The sequence below is a fragment of the Panthera tigris genome, chromosome B4, assembly GCF_018350195.1.
Source record: "Panthera tigris isolate Pti1 chromosome B4, P.tigris_Pti1_mat1.1, whole genome shotgun sequence".
In the NCBI taxonomy this organism is placed as follows: Eukaryota; Metazoa; Chordata; class Mammalia; order Carnivora; family Felidae; genus Panthera; species Panthera tigris.
This window is the reverse complement of record NC_056666.1, coordinates 23,474,993-23,490,574: the sequence shown is the minus strand read 5'-3', so window position 1 is coordinate 23,490,574 and position 15,582 is coordinate 23,474,993. Positions and strand designations below refer to the sequence as shown.

Here is a 15,582-nt window from a genome sequence, read left to right as displayed (position 1 = left end):
ATGATTACTGCAGAGATCAGAATGGGTTGAGCTGTAAGAATACAGGGAAGCTTGCAGTCCATAGGGATTAACAGCTTGTTATTTAAACTGTGATAGTCCTCTCAATACAAGGAAAAGATCTGCCAAAATCTTCTTGACAACTGAGTTTAATCTATAGGATATTCTGTTCAAGCAACTAAAGACAGCCTTTTTTTTTTCCTTCTTAATGTTGCTTCCTCCCTTGAAAGTTCCAGGGCTCCCTGGGAGCTGAAACCCCTGAGAAGAAATTATGACCACCATGAGTATCTTAGATACTCTTGCTCCCTGGCCTTTAGGAGCTGTCCCAAGAGAATCCCCAGCCCTAACCTCAAATCTCCTAAATTTCCAAAAAGAAAAGTAGCACTGTAAGGATAAAATTAAGACAGAAAATAATTTGTCCTGTTAGCCCTGTAGCATCATATAAATAAATACTCCTCAAAGATGTAACAGACTTTTCAGAAGACGTGGTATACAGATAAACAAGAAAATACCCCCCACTTCGCTCTTTCTAAAAACAGTCAAGCAAGACCCTCCAAAAGCATGTGTGAGTTTCTAGCAATGCAAACCAAGCCAAGGCAAATAAATTGTCTCTGTGGTCAGGCTTTTATCCTTTGATTGAAAATTAAAAATACATTTTTAAAGTGGTAACAAGTGATGCAGTGTGGATGAAGACATATGGTACATTAGACTAAAAGAAGATGTATGTAAATGAACCTACATCATGAACATTAATCTAAGTCAGATGAAGAGGAAGTCTAATCTATTTTCTCCCACACTCATTAAATGGTGTTTATATCACATTTCACCTGTCATAAGATAGACTAATCTTCTACGGTAATTAAGTATTTACATCCTCAGAAACAATGACTATTTTAGAATTTCCCTATATAACTCAGTAAGAGAGTTACCGTATTCTTCTTGGTTCCTTCTAAACATTGGCATATGACTAAGTGACTGGACACGTTGTTTTGTGTGTTTAAGATATCATACTAGGAAGGAAGAGAAAAAGAAGAGGATGTCAGTGAAGAAGAGAGTAAAGATTGTGTTTCCTGTAGTGAAAACATTCCATGTGGAATTCATGGAAATGAATTAGAACTTTTGAACAGTGGAATAATGAATATTGGGATTACTTTAGAACCACCAAATATTTAAAAATTCCCAAATGAAATGGGAACCCAAGCTCAACATGCCTGTTTGATTGTTGCTTAGGTTTTTCTCTATGTCTTTCTTTCAAACTTGGTGAATAAAAGATACAGCAAGGGATGCCAAGCTCTAAGAAGTTTCCAAACCCACAAGATACCTCATGCACTGGTGGACTTTTCACAACTATGAAGACATGGACAAAGATCTTAATTTATAAAAGAATCCTTATCAGGGAATAGTTATTAAATCATAAAATGTGGTTGAGAAGAGTTAAGCCATAACGGTGATATAGAAAGATACAGAGAATAACAGGAGGTAAACAGAAACCTGGATATAATTTTTTTGTATATATTCTTGTGCTTGATTAAGGAAGGCGGCAAAATACCTTTATTCTCAATTACATCTCTTTTAAATCACATTAGATTATCATCACCTAACTTCTAGAAGAAACCAAGGAAACATTTCAGTGCTTGCCTAGATCTGAACTAAAGTTTGATGCTGAGATTTAGCCATGCAATAGAAGTTCCACATGTCCGTGACATTACCATCTATCAGTCACCCTTTTGCAGCCTTGTTTCTTGTAGGTAAGGTATATGTCTGCTCACTTATTCTAATTTGTCTTGGTCATTGGTACTGTTTATCTTCAGTCTATGTTCTGAATGTGTAGTCAGATACTGACTGCTAACCAATGAAAGAATGAACTCCACTATATCACCACCTGTATTAAATTTATGTATTCCATGGGGTTCCTGGGTGGCTCATTTGGTTGGGTATCCGACTTCAGCTCAGGTCACGATCTCGTGGTTTGTGAGCTCAAGCTCCGCATTGGGCTCTGTGCTGAGAGCTCAATGCCTAGAACCTGCTTCAGATTTTGTGTCTCCCTCTCTCTCTGCCCCTTACCTGCTCGCACTCTCTCTGTCTCTCTCTCGCAAAAATAAATAAACATTAAAAAAATTTAAAAATAAAAAAAATTAAAGAAATTATGTATTCCAAACTTGGAAGCCCCATATTGGAGGACTCTGCCTGCCAGCACTAAATCCAGGTGAAAAAGTATGGTCTTCCTTACTCTAGAGGTGACCTTATAAAGATAATTCAGGCATGAGAAGTTAATTCTACTCGTGTTAGTTTGTACCAACAAATTAGGAAACTCATAGGGTAAAAGAGTTTTAACTTTTTAGCCATGAAAAATTTAGTTGCTATTGTGCAAAATCTTGACGAGGCACAACTGACTAGCAACTTACTAAATAGGGCAAATAGATTTAGAAAAAAAAAATCTGAGAATCCTACTACCAACATTTTTGGGATATTTATTTGCTGCCTCCATTAATTTAGAACAATGTTTCTCAGTCCCAACTCTCTTATCCTTTACATAGAATAGTGGAGTAATAAAAATTTTTTATCAATAGCATATCAGTTTTATTCTACTTCAGTATTTGTAAGTGAATTATGTAATGTTTAAAAGTATACATAATTTTGTTTTGCCATGCCAAATTTGTACCAATCTCTTATTTTGACTGTTGGACAAGTCAGAGGTAGAATTTTATAAAAAGGGCTCAGGGCTGTCAATTTAGTTTGTATAACTTGCTCAAAAATACCTCCCAAATTTGAACATACCATTAAGGGAATGTGGGGACCATTGTGTAACTGCTGGATTTTTAGCTTTATCATGTTTCCTCACACTGTTCTAATCCTGACCATAGAAAATATTACAAGATAAAGGAAGCTGAGCTCATTCTTTATTCTTTCAGCAAATATTTATCAAGAGCTGACAAATACTTTGTTAGGTGTCAGGGATATAGTGAGAACAATCCAGTTGATGTTGCTGGGGAGTATTATAGCTACCAGGCTGGGAGAGAAAGGAGGGATGGGCAGATGTAAGCATATGAGCTGTAGATAATGTATTGAAACATACTCAGAAAATTCAAAGGGGTGAGTCACAGGATGATAAATAGTATGAGTTTTATAGTATTTTTTGTTATCGTTATAGATGATCTCCAAAGAGGTATGGCAGCTAGTCTGATCCAGAAGTATTCTGGAACATTCACATTTTGAAATTCATTTTCCACCAGATTAAAAAAAATCACTAGGCTTACTGGAGGGGTTGTGAGAGGGGGGATGGGCTAAATGGGTAAGGAGCACTAAGGAATCTACTCCTGAAATCATTGTTGCACTATATGCTAACTAATTTGGATGTAAATTAACAAAAATAAAAAATAAAAAATAAAATAAATCACTAAAAAGCTCCCAGACTTCTGGGCCTGGAAAACACCCTCACATTGCCCCATGTTCACCTGTCTTTTATAGTTGCAATGTTTACACTTCTATTTTATTTTTTTTTAATTTATCTTCAGTAATCTCTTTGCCCAACGTGGGGCTCAAACTCCCCACCCTGAAATTAAGAGTCACATGCTTTACCGACTGAGCCAGCCAAGTGCCCCACACCTTTATTTGTTTTGCATGAAAGCTGACCTCACATTTTTTTTTTTGTATAGGACAAACGTGATTATTAAGAATTATAAATAGATATAAATAACAATGGGATTCTGAAAGTCATCATTTTCCCCTTTCTATGTTTTCAAACAAAGAAACTCAAAGAAGAAACTGAGTCTCATAGAGGTTTGGAGATTTCGCAAGCAGTCTCTACACCTGTTTCATCTGTCTGAAACCCTTGTGGCAGGGAAATCACCTGTCTGAGCAGTTCTGGAGATGCCCTATGCAGTGGGCAAATTCTTTAAATGTATGACCCACATTTCTACCTAGAGTTCTACTTCAGTGGGGAGACTAGTACTGCGCTCTTTCAAATGGTTCCCTATTTTGTATTTTTAAAAATTAAATCCTTTTTGACAGGGAAAGCTAACCCAGAATGCATGTTTATAAATATATTAACTATTACTTTCTCTTTTTTTTCTAAATTGACTCCTGACATTGATGTAAGTGTACAGAGCTTCTTGACGAAAATTTTCCACAACCTCCAGGTAAAACCTATCTATTGCTTCTCCACAGCCTGTCCCTTATATAGAAACATTTCCATTTAGGAAATGGAATAATTTAGCTTTTAGTACAGGTTTCCTCTTGGCTGACTGAAGATATAAGAATTTACTCTTGAATAACAGTCTGAGTATAAAAAAAATCTAAGGGCAAACACACTACTTATAGAAATATATAAAGAGAACTGCAAAGAAGCATCTGCTGCACATTAGAAAACACTAAATTAAAAGAGGTTAAATACAGAATATCTAGTGCTACATGCACTAGAAAGAAAAATCAAAGATGCATGAAAGATAAATAAATGGAACTGCTGTAGGGTAGTGTGAAAAAAAACCCACAGCAACCACATGTCGCTGATTTTTTAAGACAGTCCTAATTTCAAATATTTGTTCCTGTTGTTAAACTATGTGTCTTGACTTTTCTTTAGAGAAACATGTTGCTGGAGTTTTTGAAACTATGGTGTTCCAGTAGTTTGTAGGAACAAAACAATGCCTGAAGATAACAAAACAAACACCACCACCATTTGACTTCCTCTCATCTCATGGTCTCTGCACCCTATCACTAGTCTTTTATTTTCTGAGACCCTAATGCTACCATTTAACATCTGTGGGAGTATTAGTTTCACTAATGCCTGCCTCTCAAGTCTTGCTACTTTTATCTCACTGCTAAAGCCATGCCCCAGATCTTCCAATCATAATCTCTCCTCTTAGCGTCTCTCTCCTCACCTTCACGGAGACCTGCTTATCATCCAAAGAAATGCATTTCCAGCAGCAGCTATGGATCTGTATTTTTTCTTGTACTTCCTACCCCGCAGTCCTCAGGAAAGTGAGCGCAGGGTCCTCCTTGCTTTCTGTGTATCCCCTTCTCTGGTGTTATCCAGAATTACTGTATTTAAAAAATGTCTACTTTTTCCATAGTTTCATCCTTGCTAGTGTAAAAATTTGCCACCAGGTAAGCTGTCTCTCTGGAGGAAAGCAGAGTCTAGTGGCAGGAAAATACAATAAAAACAGCCCATGAATCTAAAGAACTATCGCAGAGGGAGCAGTTAAATAGCCTGAGAGAACGTTGTGGTCAGAATGGAATTCTTTTTCTTTTTTTTTTTTTTAAGATTATTTTGAGAAAGAGAGAATGTGCATGTGTGTACGTGAGTGGGAGAGTGGCAGAGAGAGAGACGGGGAGAGAATACCAAGCAGGGTCCATGCTCAGCACCGAGTCTGATGCAGGGCTATTAGATCCTGACCTGAGGCAAAATCAAGAGTTGGACGCTTAACTGACTGAGCCACCCAGGTGCCCCAGAAGGGAATCTTTTTATGAATGATTTGGGAGGTAGGGGAGTATCAGAAGACAGGAAAGTCATATAAAGTGAGAGAGATCACTGGAGATAAGGGGGTTAATGTTGGATGAGGGGTTACTTTAGGTGATAAGAAGAAAAAATAAGAATGGATAGAAATACAGGAAGATCTATAGATATGTAGGCAAGATTTGGAAACAACTGATGTCTAATTGCTCCTACTTACTTTTTTCAAGGAGGAGGCATCTAACAGAAAAGAAGTTTGAAGGTATGAAGAGGGAGTACAATATAAGACTTGAAATAATCACTGCAAACAATGTTCTAATGATTGATCAGGGAAACAGTATTATGGAATGCCCAGAACACAGCTGAGATAAGTGATACGTGTTTTACTATGTTCATCTGATTACTTCTTTGGAGTCAGTAGTTCTACACTTTAGAATAGCATCCAAATTACCTAGAAGGCTTGTGAAACACAGACTGCTGGGCCCCGCTATTCTTTTTTTTTTTCAATATATGAAGTTTATTGTCAAATTGGTTTCCATACAACACCCAGTGCTCATCCCAAAAGGTGCCCTCCTCAATACACATCACCCACCCTCCCCTCCCTCCCACCCCCCATCAACCTTCAGTTTGTTCTCAGTTTTTAAGAGTCTCTTATGCTTTGGCTCCCTCCCACTCTAACCTTTTTTTGTCCCTTCCCCTCCCCCATGGGTTTCTGTTAAGTTTCTCAGGATCCACATAAGAGTGAAAACATATGGTATCTGTCTTTCTCTGCATGACTTATTTCACTTAGCATCACACTCTCTAGTTCCATCCATGTTGCTACAAAGGGCTATATTTCATTCTTTCTCATTGCCACATAGTACTCCATCGTGTATATAAACCACAATTTCTTTATCCATTCATCAGTTGATGGACATTTAGGCTCTTCCCATAATTTGGCTATTGTTGAGAGTGCTGCTATAAACACTGGGGCACAAGTGCCCCTATGCATCAGTACTCCTGTATCCCTTGGGTAAATTCCTAGCAGTGCTATTGCTGGGTCATAGGGTAGGTCTATTTTTAATTTTCTGAGGAACCTCCACACTGTTTTCCAGAGTGGCTGCACCAGTTTGCATCCCCACCAACAGTGCAAGAGGGTTCCCGTTTCTCCACATCCTCTCCAGCATCTATAGTCTCCTGATTTGTTCATTTTTGGGCCCCGCTATTCCAGGGTCTGACAAGCAAGTCTGTAAGTGGGCCCAAGAATGTGCATTTCTAACAGGTTCCCAGGTGCTGTTGCTGTCATTGGTTTTGAGAGCACACTTTTGAGAGCCACTTCTCTTTCTCCATCTAATGATTAGGTAGAATCAAAACCCCTGAATTTGGTACATCTATATATTTCTATATATACCTTTAGGAGATATATCTATATCATCTATATCTATATCTATATCTATATCTATATCTATATCTATTATTTATAATCTATCTATGTATATCTATATATGCCTTTAGGAAAGAGTTATACATATCTCTCTCCTGAAGGCAATCTAGATTGACTTTATGGATTCATCATCACATCACATTCCTCGTTCTCCAAATTCCTATAACAGGTTTTCAAGACTCACAAGAAACTTACATATCCAGTATTAGTCACAATGTATTCCAACATAATCTTCTTTTCTAGTTGGGCACTTCCTTCATGTTTCATACAATTTCCATCCACCTTCACCACTATTCCTATCAAAGGGAATGTTCCCTGCGCCACTTTACAATAACCTAAATATTACCCACGGCTCAAAGAACTTCTCTTTTATAAAGATTCCTGGTTTCTTGTCCAGACTGTTGTCTTCCTTTATTGAGCTACTATTGTAACAAGAGTCTTCACCACATAATTTTGTTTTTAATAACTTTTAACAATTTCCATTTATTTATACAAACTAATAATAAGCTATTTGGTGAGAGGAATAAGGGTTTTATTCATTTTATATCTCCTGCAAAACGTTCAACACAGTATCAGAGAAATTATAGATACCCAGTGGGTCTTATTTATTGTATGAAAATTTACTTATATATAACAAAGTTTATGGAAAATAAATTACAGATTGCTGTCAGCTATATATTCTTATTCACTCTATATAGACATCAGATATCATAAATATGATTTTCTTTAAAGTGTAAAAGAAATTTTTAAAAGGCCTTGAATACATCTCAAAACCAAGATGTACAAAATACAAAAAAAGGCTAGGTAAATAGGCCATGCTTTCTGCTTGTTTATTCCCTACCCAATGCTGTATTTTGAGTATTATAAAACAGAAAAGAAATATAGTGGGCTTTTCTTCACAGTAATATGGGGAAATGATTTTTCCTAGTTTGGTTAACTTGGATTGAACAATATAAAATAATGTCAGAGATTTATGTTGAGTAGAAATCTTATATCTATATAACTTTTTAAATTTTCATATCCATATGAAAGTCAGAATCAGATTAGTTCTACGCTTTATCTTCTGACATTGATATATACTGATATGGATCTAATTATAATTTCCGATCTCTTCTTTGATATTAATCAAAATAATGATGATTGGCTTTACATATTATCAATATAACCATTCTTTTATATACCCACATTGCTTTATTCATACAGATATCAGGCCCAGAAAATTTCTAAAATGTCTTGCCCAGAAAAATATTATTATATTTAAATTATAAACTAAATACATATTTTATTAATTAACTTCTGGCAAAATACTAAATGTGAATATTCAACCAAGAATCTCCAAGTATGGGGAGACAGAAAATAGGAATTAAACTCATGTGTTTATTTTTTACATCTGCCAAATAAAATTAAGATTTGTCCTGTGGTTTACTGAGGGGAATGACAACAAAATAATAAAAATTCGTTTTCATTATTTTTTGTATCTTTAGAGGCCTAGCTTAAAATAGCCTAATGTTAACAGCAGAAAAATTCCTGCTGATTTCTCTTCCTCATTTTTCAAAAAACCAAGATGCCAGAGAAACCCGTGTTTCTGGCCTAAGCCTTTATGTGATTCTCCCGAGTTCTCTAGTTTCTAAGTGATCAAACTCTCACTAATCCCTAAAAAGCATGGCTTCATTTTTGTGTAATATTGGACCTCCAGAGAATTCCTAATAAATTGTCTTCAGATGAAAGATAGATTAATTAATCATTTTGCAAGGAAAATCTCTACACAGGGAGTACCCTCGATCCTAAGTCTGATTGATATATCACAGGACCAAACCTATATTAAAAATTCCAGCATGTCTCCTTTTTTTTTTTCCCAACTAAAGAAATAAATCAGGGGAACAGCTACTGTTAATCTAATGGGAATACAGTGAGAAGGTGGAAAATAGAAACTCTCTGTGCAAAGAAGTTGCCTTTATTTGCTGCATTTCTCCTTCCTAATTTCCTTGATTATGTTTTCTCAACAAAACTACAAAGCTACATAACTATGAAAAAAAGGATGGGAATTCAGAAAAAGTTTGCAATCCACATGTCATTATTGTCCTTTTCATAATATTGCTTTACCAAAACCATATCAGGTGAAATTCCTTTCAGTTTGGTAAAGGGGGGTGGTAAGGCTTCTACAGAAGTCTATTTTAATGCCACTGGAAAAAGGACAAGGCAAGTGCACAAAACAAGTGACCACATACCAACTGCTGTCATGTAATCCCAGCGCTCAGTGAGGCACATGTTGAAGATGAGGTGATCAGATGTTTGCCCTTGGCCAATAAGTGAAATCTGCCTCTCCAAATTCTGGCAAACAGACGAAGTCCAGCCAACAAGAAACCAAAATACTACCAGGATAATTACTGCCAGCATCCTCATGACCCGTCCACCAGTCATATATGGAATCCGTTGGGCTGTTCGTGAAAGAAACACTTTCAAAACCCTGGAAAAGCAAAACATCGAAATGTGAAGGCAAGCTTAATAGTCAGAAAGTAAAACTCCACAATATTTTATTTTTCTAGGTGAAATTTAAACCCGCCCACACCCTACTTATGCAGTTTTAACATGAAAAAAACCTCAAAAACAGTATTGCTTATATCTTCACTTAACTTCATTCTAGTTTTTAATCTTTCAATAGCAAAACAGATATCCTACATTAGATGCCAGTGAGTCAACAGATTTTCAAAGGACGGAATTCTTTTGAGTATGTATTAATATTTCAAGGAAAATACTCAAGATCTTAAAAAAAAAAAGATCCATAGGCAAACATTGCTCACACAGGGTTTCTAAGGGCTCAAAAATAGTCCTGAAAGTAAGTAGTTGGGTTTTACAATATTATACTAAGTCAAAAATTTCCTTAAACCAGTTTTTTTTAACAGTAGAATGTTATAAAAGTTATTTTCTGAAAATTATTCTAAATGACCTCTCTCTACAATTATTTCATTACCTTACCAAAAATAATAATGAAATAAATATGAAAACAATGAGAGAGATATTTAAATAGGGTAACTGAATTAAGATCACCATATTAAAGAAGAGGATTGGGACGACATATAAGAAATGGATCTGGAGAAACTTAACAGAAGACCATGGGGGAGCGGGAGGGGGAAATTTAAAAACAGAGAGGGAGGGAGGCAAACCGTAAGAGACTCTTAAATACAGAGAACAAACTGAGGGTTGATGGGGGGTGGGGGAGAGGGGAAAGTGGGTGATGGGTATTGAGGAGCGCACTTGTTGGGATGAGCACTGGGTGTTGAGTGGAAACCAATTTGACAATAAATTTCATATTAAAAAAACTAAAATAAATAAATAAATAAATAAATAAATAAATAAATAAATAATATTTTTTCTATGTATGCAATTCAAATGAATAGCTAGAGTTGAGAACTACTGGGTTAAGTTATATCTAAGAACTATTCCATTTCTAGTTATTGTGTGAAGGCAAAATCCAAAGTTACTGTACAGGTCCTTCTGTTTACCCATTTCTTTAACTTTATCCCCAGAATATTCTTAGCTGATTTTAACTCCCCACTCTCATTCTGAAATTTTATGTCACAAAATTGTGACTTAAAATAAACTACCATGAATGGTTCATGATACTATGGGGGTATCCACAATCAATTTCCAAAAGGCAAAAATAAATTTATTTTCCCAAATTTCTATTCTGTCCTTCATCTCATTCTTTATAAAATTTTTATGAAGTATTCCTATGAATTCTTCACAAAAATCATTTTAAGTCCAGAAATGAAACATACACACTTAAAATAGCCTAGATGTCTTATACTATTTTTTCTGTCTCTATAGACCTTCAGTAGCTCTTCCAGAATCAACACAATACACCTAGCAAAGAAATTGACTTTTTAGCAGACTTTTATTTATCCTTCTTTCCCCTATATCTTTAACTCCATTGTCCTTCAATGTCCTTCAACTAACACACAGCATGAAGTTATTTAATACTGAATAAAATACCCTCAACTTTGCTGTGGAACAATGTAGCAAGATATGTATAAAAAAGAGTACAGCAGAAGACCTCTTTAACTATTCTCCACTCAACTAGTTTATCAGATTAAGGGTTATTCTCCATTCTCTATGTAAAACATACTGAGTACTGCCCATGTCATGCTAAATGCTAGCAGCGACACTCAACTTGCTACCTCTGTCTGGTATGCCTCAAACACTTCGACTCCAACCAGCTGAATTGCTACTTGTTAAGAATCAGTTGTATGTGTCCCCAAATAGTGCCCATTGTTATCAATTTATATAATTTAACCAAATTATAAATAAAATAATTACACATGACTGAAACAAAAGGAGACTTATTTGTATAAAATCTGTCTTGAAAGCTTTGGAAAGACTCCATGTAGGTGAATCATTAAATAGGCTGTTAACCTAGGGGAAAGTGAGGAAACTTTAATATATTGGGGTGGTCAAAAAACAGAAAAATCTAGAAAGATTCTATGCTCAGAATGCTTTAAAAAATCTTTAGATTTGTGGTCTTACTTATTTATTTATTATTATTATTTTTAAAATTTATTTATTTTTGACAGAGTCAGAGTGCGAGCATGAGCTGGGGAGGTGCAGAGAGAGACAGGGAGACAGAATCTGAAGTAGGCTCCAGGCTGTCAGCACAGAACCTGAAGCGGGGCTCGAACTCACAAACTATGACATCATGACCTGGGCCAAAGTTGGATGCTTAACCGACTGAGCCACCCAGGCACCCCCAAGTTGTGCTCTTATTTAAAGAACCAATATTGTGAACAGTAGATAATGTATTACAGTAATTTATGTTAGAAAGAGAACAATGCACTCCAAACGTCAGACCCATAGTCAAACAAGGGGCCTATTTAAAAAACATTGGTAAATGATTATTTGTGTGTTTTAAATTGTAGTCTCTTATACACTTTACTTTAATGCCTTTCAGTTTTAAACAAGTGTATCAATTTATTGACCAGTGACTAATCCCCATAAGAAAGACTTCTACTGTAATTAGCAGATCAAAAAATTCAGAGAACTCTTAGAAATAAGAGAATTTTTTTTTAAAATTAATGTGTTTTGCCAGTTCCAGTCTTATTTTCTGTAGGAGAAACTTGCAGCCACTAGGTACACATAATTGTTTCTGGTCATACTTGGATGAATTCTAAATTTTGAATGACTAGGAGCTTAAAAGAGGAAATCTGGCTCATTTTTATGGTCTTCTATATTTTGGCTAGGCAGAAAAAAAAAAGAGAATTGTTCTAATTCTAGACACAATTTGAATTGAAATAGAATTATAATAAACAAATATTTATACAGTGACAATCATATACTGGGTATCATGCTAAGCAACATGGGAAGAATAAGATACAGTTCTAGAAGCTTACAATCTAACTAGAATCAAGTGTAGAAATAACTACCATATAAAACAGCATATATTCTACATTGTATGTACCTAGTAAGTCTAATAACCTAATAGAATAGCTTATATTTGGCCTGGACTTCAATGGATACCAACAGAAATGGAGGAAAGTGGAGAAGATATAAGGAGATATTCTAGCTTGAGAATAACATAACATAACAAAGTACAAAGCAGGAAAAGTAAGTTGCATTTTGCAGAGGAAATCTATATGATCCCACTTTGATAATCTTTTAATTAATAAATCTGAATTCTAAATTATTAGAAATTTTCATGTTTTCCAGCTGATGTCTTGGGTATTTATTGTATAGTCTGAGAATTCAAGATTATCATAGATCCCATAATCTTATTTCCAGAGAGGAAAAACCAAAGCCAAAGGCTTCATGGGTCTCCTGTTATTAGTTTTATTGGCTTTTGAATACTAGGAAACACACTAACACAATTGTGCACTTCAGTCTGAGCATTTCAGGATATTGGGTTTTGTAAAATGGAAGAAGATGAATTTTTCCAGCATTGTTTTCAAATAAAATGAGAAAATTCTGCCATATCTTTAAAAAACAAGCTCTTGTTAGTTTATATGGGTTCACTCCCTAGATAGCAACTTCTAAAAATGAAATCCTTAGATATGCATTTATATGAAATACAGCTGTAGGAAAAAATACAATAATTAAATTTCTTAGATTACTTTACTATTTTTTTTTCATAGATAAATCTTTAGGATACCATCTGTTCAGAAGGTTTCACTGTTTCTGAAGGAAAGCAGTAACATATACAAGAAGATTGCAAGAAATTGACAGAGTTTAAAAAGGCATATTTAAAGAATATGTTCAGTTCTCATTATTAACAGTAGATAAATTCATGGAAATGATGTTGTAACAATGAAAAGGGCAACCCAGGAATTGGCTGTCACTGGAGTATCTGTCTCTACTTTCTTACTTCCCACACATTTCTGGTTTGAGCTCATAAAACTCCACTGACAGGACTTGTACTTCTCCAAGTATCTAATTGATATTTGTACTTTTTTTTTTTTTTACTTGATCTCTCTCCAGCTTTCAGCATGGCTAAAGCACTTGGCTTCCATTATGTCACATCCTCTTGATTTTCTTCCTATTCCTCTGTCAGCATCTTTTTAGTTTCTGATGCAAATTCTGCTTCTCCAGTCTTCCCCTTAAGTGGTAGTGTTTCCCAAGGACCTCCTAAATGTAGCCATCTAGATCTATTTCTTACTTTAAATATTGTACCCAGGGAATTCCATTGACACCCCTGTTTCAGTTATCTACATGCTGGTGAGACCCAAATCCATATCTTCGGTTTAGATCTCTCCCCTGAGCTCAAGATCTTTCTACTCAGTGACCTACTAGACATCAACACGTCCTCAAATGAAATTATCCCTCTTTCCACTCCTTCTTCCTCTAGCCTACTTTTCTCCTGTGTTACTTATCTCAATGACTAGTATCACTTAATTGATCGAGGCAGAAACCTAGGAATAAACTTTAATTTTTCTCTCCCACTTACATTCCAGACATGAAATGAGTGATCAAGAATTTAATTTCTACCTCTTCAATATCTTTCAAATCCTTCTCTTCTTCTCCATCTTCACTGCTATACTGGCTCCTGGTCATCAACCTGCTCCTATAGTAGCTTCCTAACTAGTCTACTTACTGGTCTTGCCTACCTTCAATCCACACTCCACACTCCACACTGAAGCCACAATGGTCACTTCTGATCATGTTACTCCCTGTTTATAGTGCTTCAGTGGCTCCCCATCCAAATCCTAGATCCTTAATATGGTAAAAGACCTTTAAATGCCTTTGAATATTGGTTCCCCCTTGTCTCAGCAGCCTTATCTCTCACCACTCTCCCTTTCCTATAGACCTGCAGGTCCCTGTGGACTATATGTGAACCTTTGCCCTCAGTTTTCCTCACTGTCCCCCCACCCCTGCCCCATACCAACACCTAATTTTGCTAATTTCTACCTATTATTTCAAGGTTCAGTTTAGATGTTGCTTGCTCTAGGCCACTGGTTCCCAAACAGGTATCATCAATATCATCTGGAAACTTGTTAGAAATGCAAATGCAGTTATCTACCTGCTCCCAGGTTCATTATAATTTAGTAAACATACATCAATAGGCAATTAAAATACTATGGTTTTGGGGAATAGTATCAGCAAAAATGATGGAATAAAGAACCCACAAGTCTATCCACCCATAAAAGCAATGAATAAAGTGGCAAAAACTATTAGAATCAACTTTTTTTGGAACCCTGGAAAAGAATCAAAAGCTTATAGCAACCAGGGGGATGCTTAACCAAGAGAAAAACAACTGAATCTGAGTAAAAAGTTTTGTGACATTTTAACATACTGTTAAAATCCCCAGATCAGTGGTGGACTTGAAGACAACATCCCCCATCCTCATCACAGGCAACTAGTACTAGGCAAACAGAATACACCTTTTTCTTAAAAAATTGTGGTTGTTCATTTTGACCTTTCTGGTGGCTCTCTGGAGGACCAGTTCAAAAGGCCTGCCTTTATTTTTTTTTTTTACTTCCAGTTATATTAGTTTCAAGTGGACAATATAGTGACTCAATAAGTCTATACATTACTCAGCATTCAACATGACAAGTGCACTCCTTAATCCCCATTACTATTTCACCCATCTTCCCACCCACATTCTCTCTGGTAACCTTCAGTTTTTTTCCTATAGTTAAAAGTCTGTTTCTTGGTTTATCTCTCTCTCTCTCTCTCTCTTTATTTCTTTGCTCATTTATTTTGTTTCTTAAATTCCACATATATGTGAAATCATATGATATTTGTCTGTAATTGACTTATTTTGCTTAGCATTATACTCTTTAGCTGTATCCATGTCATTATAATTGGCAAGATTTTATTCTTTTTAATGCTGAATAATATTCCATTGTGTATATATATCTATATATATATCTATATATATATATATCTATATATATATATATATCACATCTTCTTTATCCCTTCATCTATCAGTGAACACTTAGGTTGCTTCCATAATTTGGCTATTGTAAATAATGCTGTGATAAATATAGGGTATGTATCCTTTCAATTTGTATTTTTTATTTTTGGGGTAAATACCAGTAGTGTGGTTACTAGATCATAGGGCAGTTCTATTTTTAACTTTTTGAGGAACTGCCATACTGTTTTCCACAGTGGCTGCTACTAGTTTGTATTCCCACCAACAGTGCAAAAGCGTTCCTTTTTCTCCACATCCTCACCAGCATTTGTTGCTTATGTTTTTATTTTTAGCTATTCTGACAGGTGTGAA

General features: G+C 35.5%; 1 protein-coding gene across 1 annotated transcript in view; it reads right to left on the bottom strand.

Moving 5' to 3' along the window:
• GPR158 (G protein-coupled receptor 158) overlaps window positions 1-15,582 on the bottom strand; it is a 420,275-nt gene that overhangs the window by 20,463 nt on the left and 384,230 nt on the right. Inside the window, exon 7 of the mRNA XM_042991251.1 lies at window positions 9,098-9,336. Coding sequence (XP_042847185.1) covers window positions 9,098-9,336 — 239 coding nt within the window. The remainder of the gene's footprint in view (window positions 1-9,097; window positions 9,337-15,582) is intronic.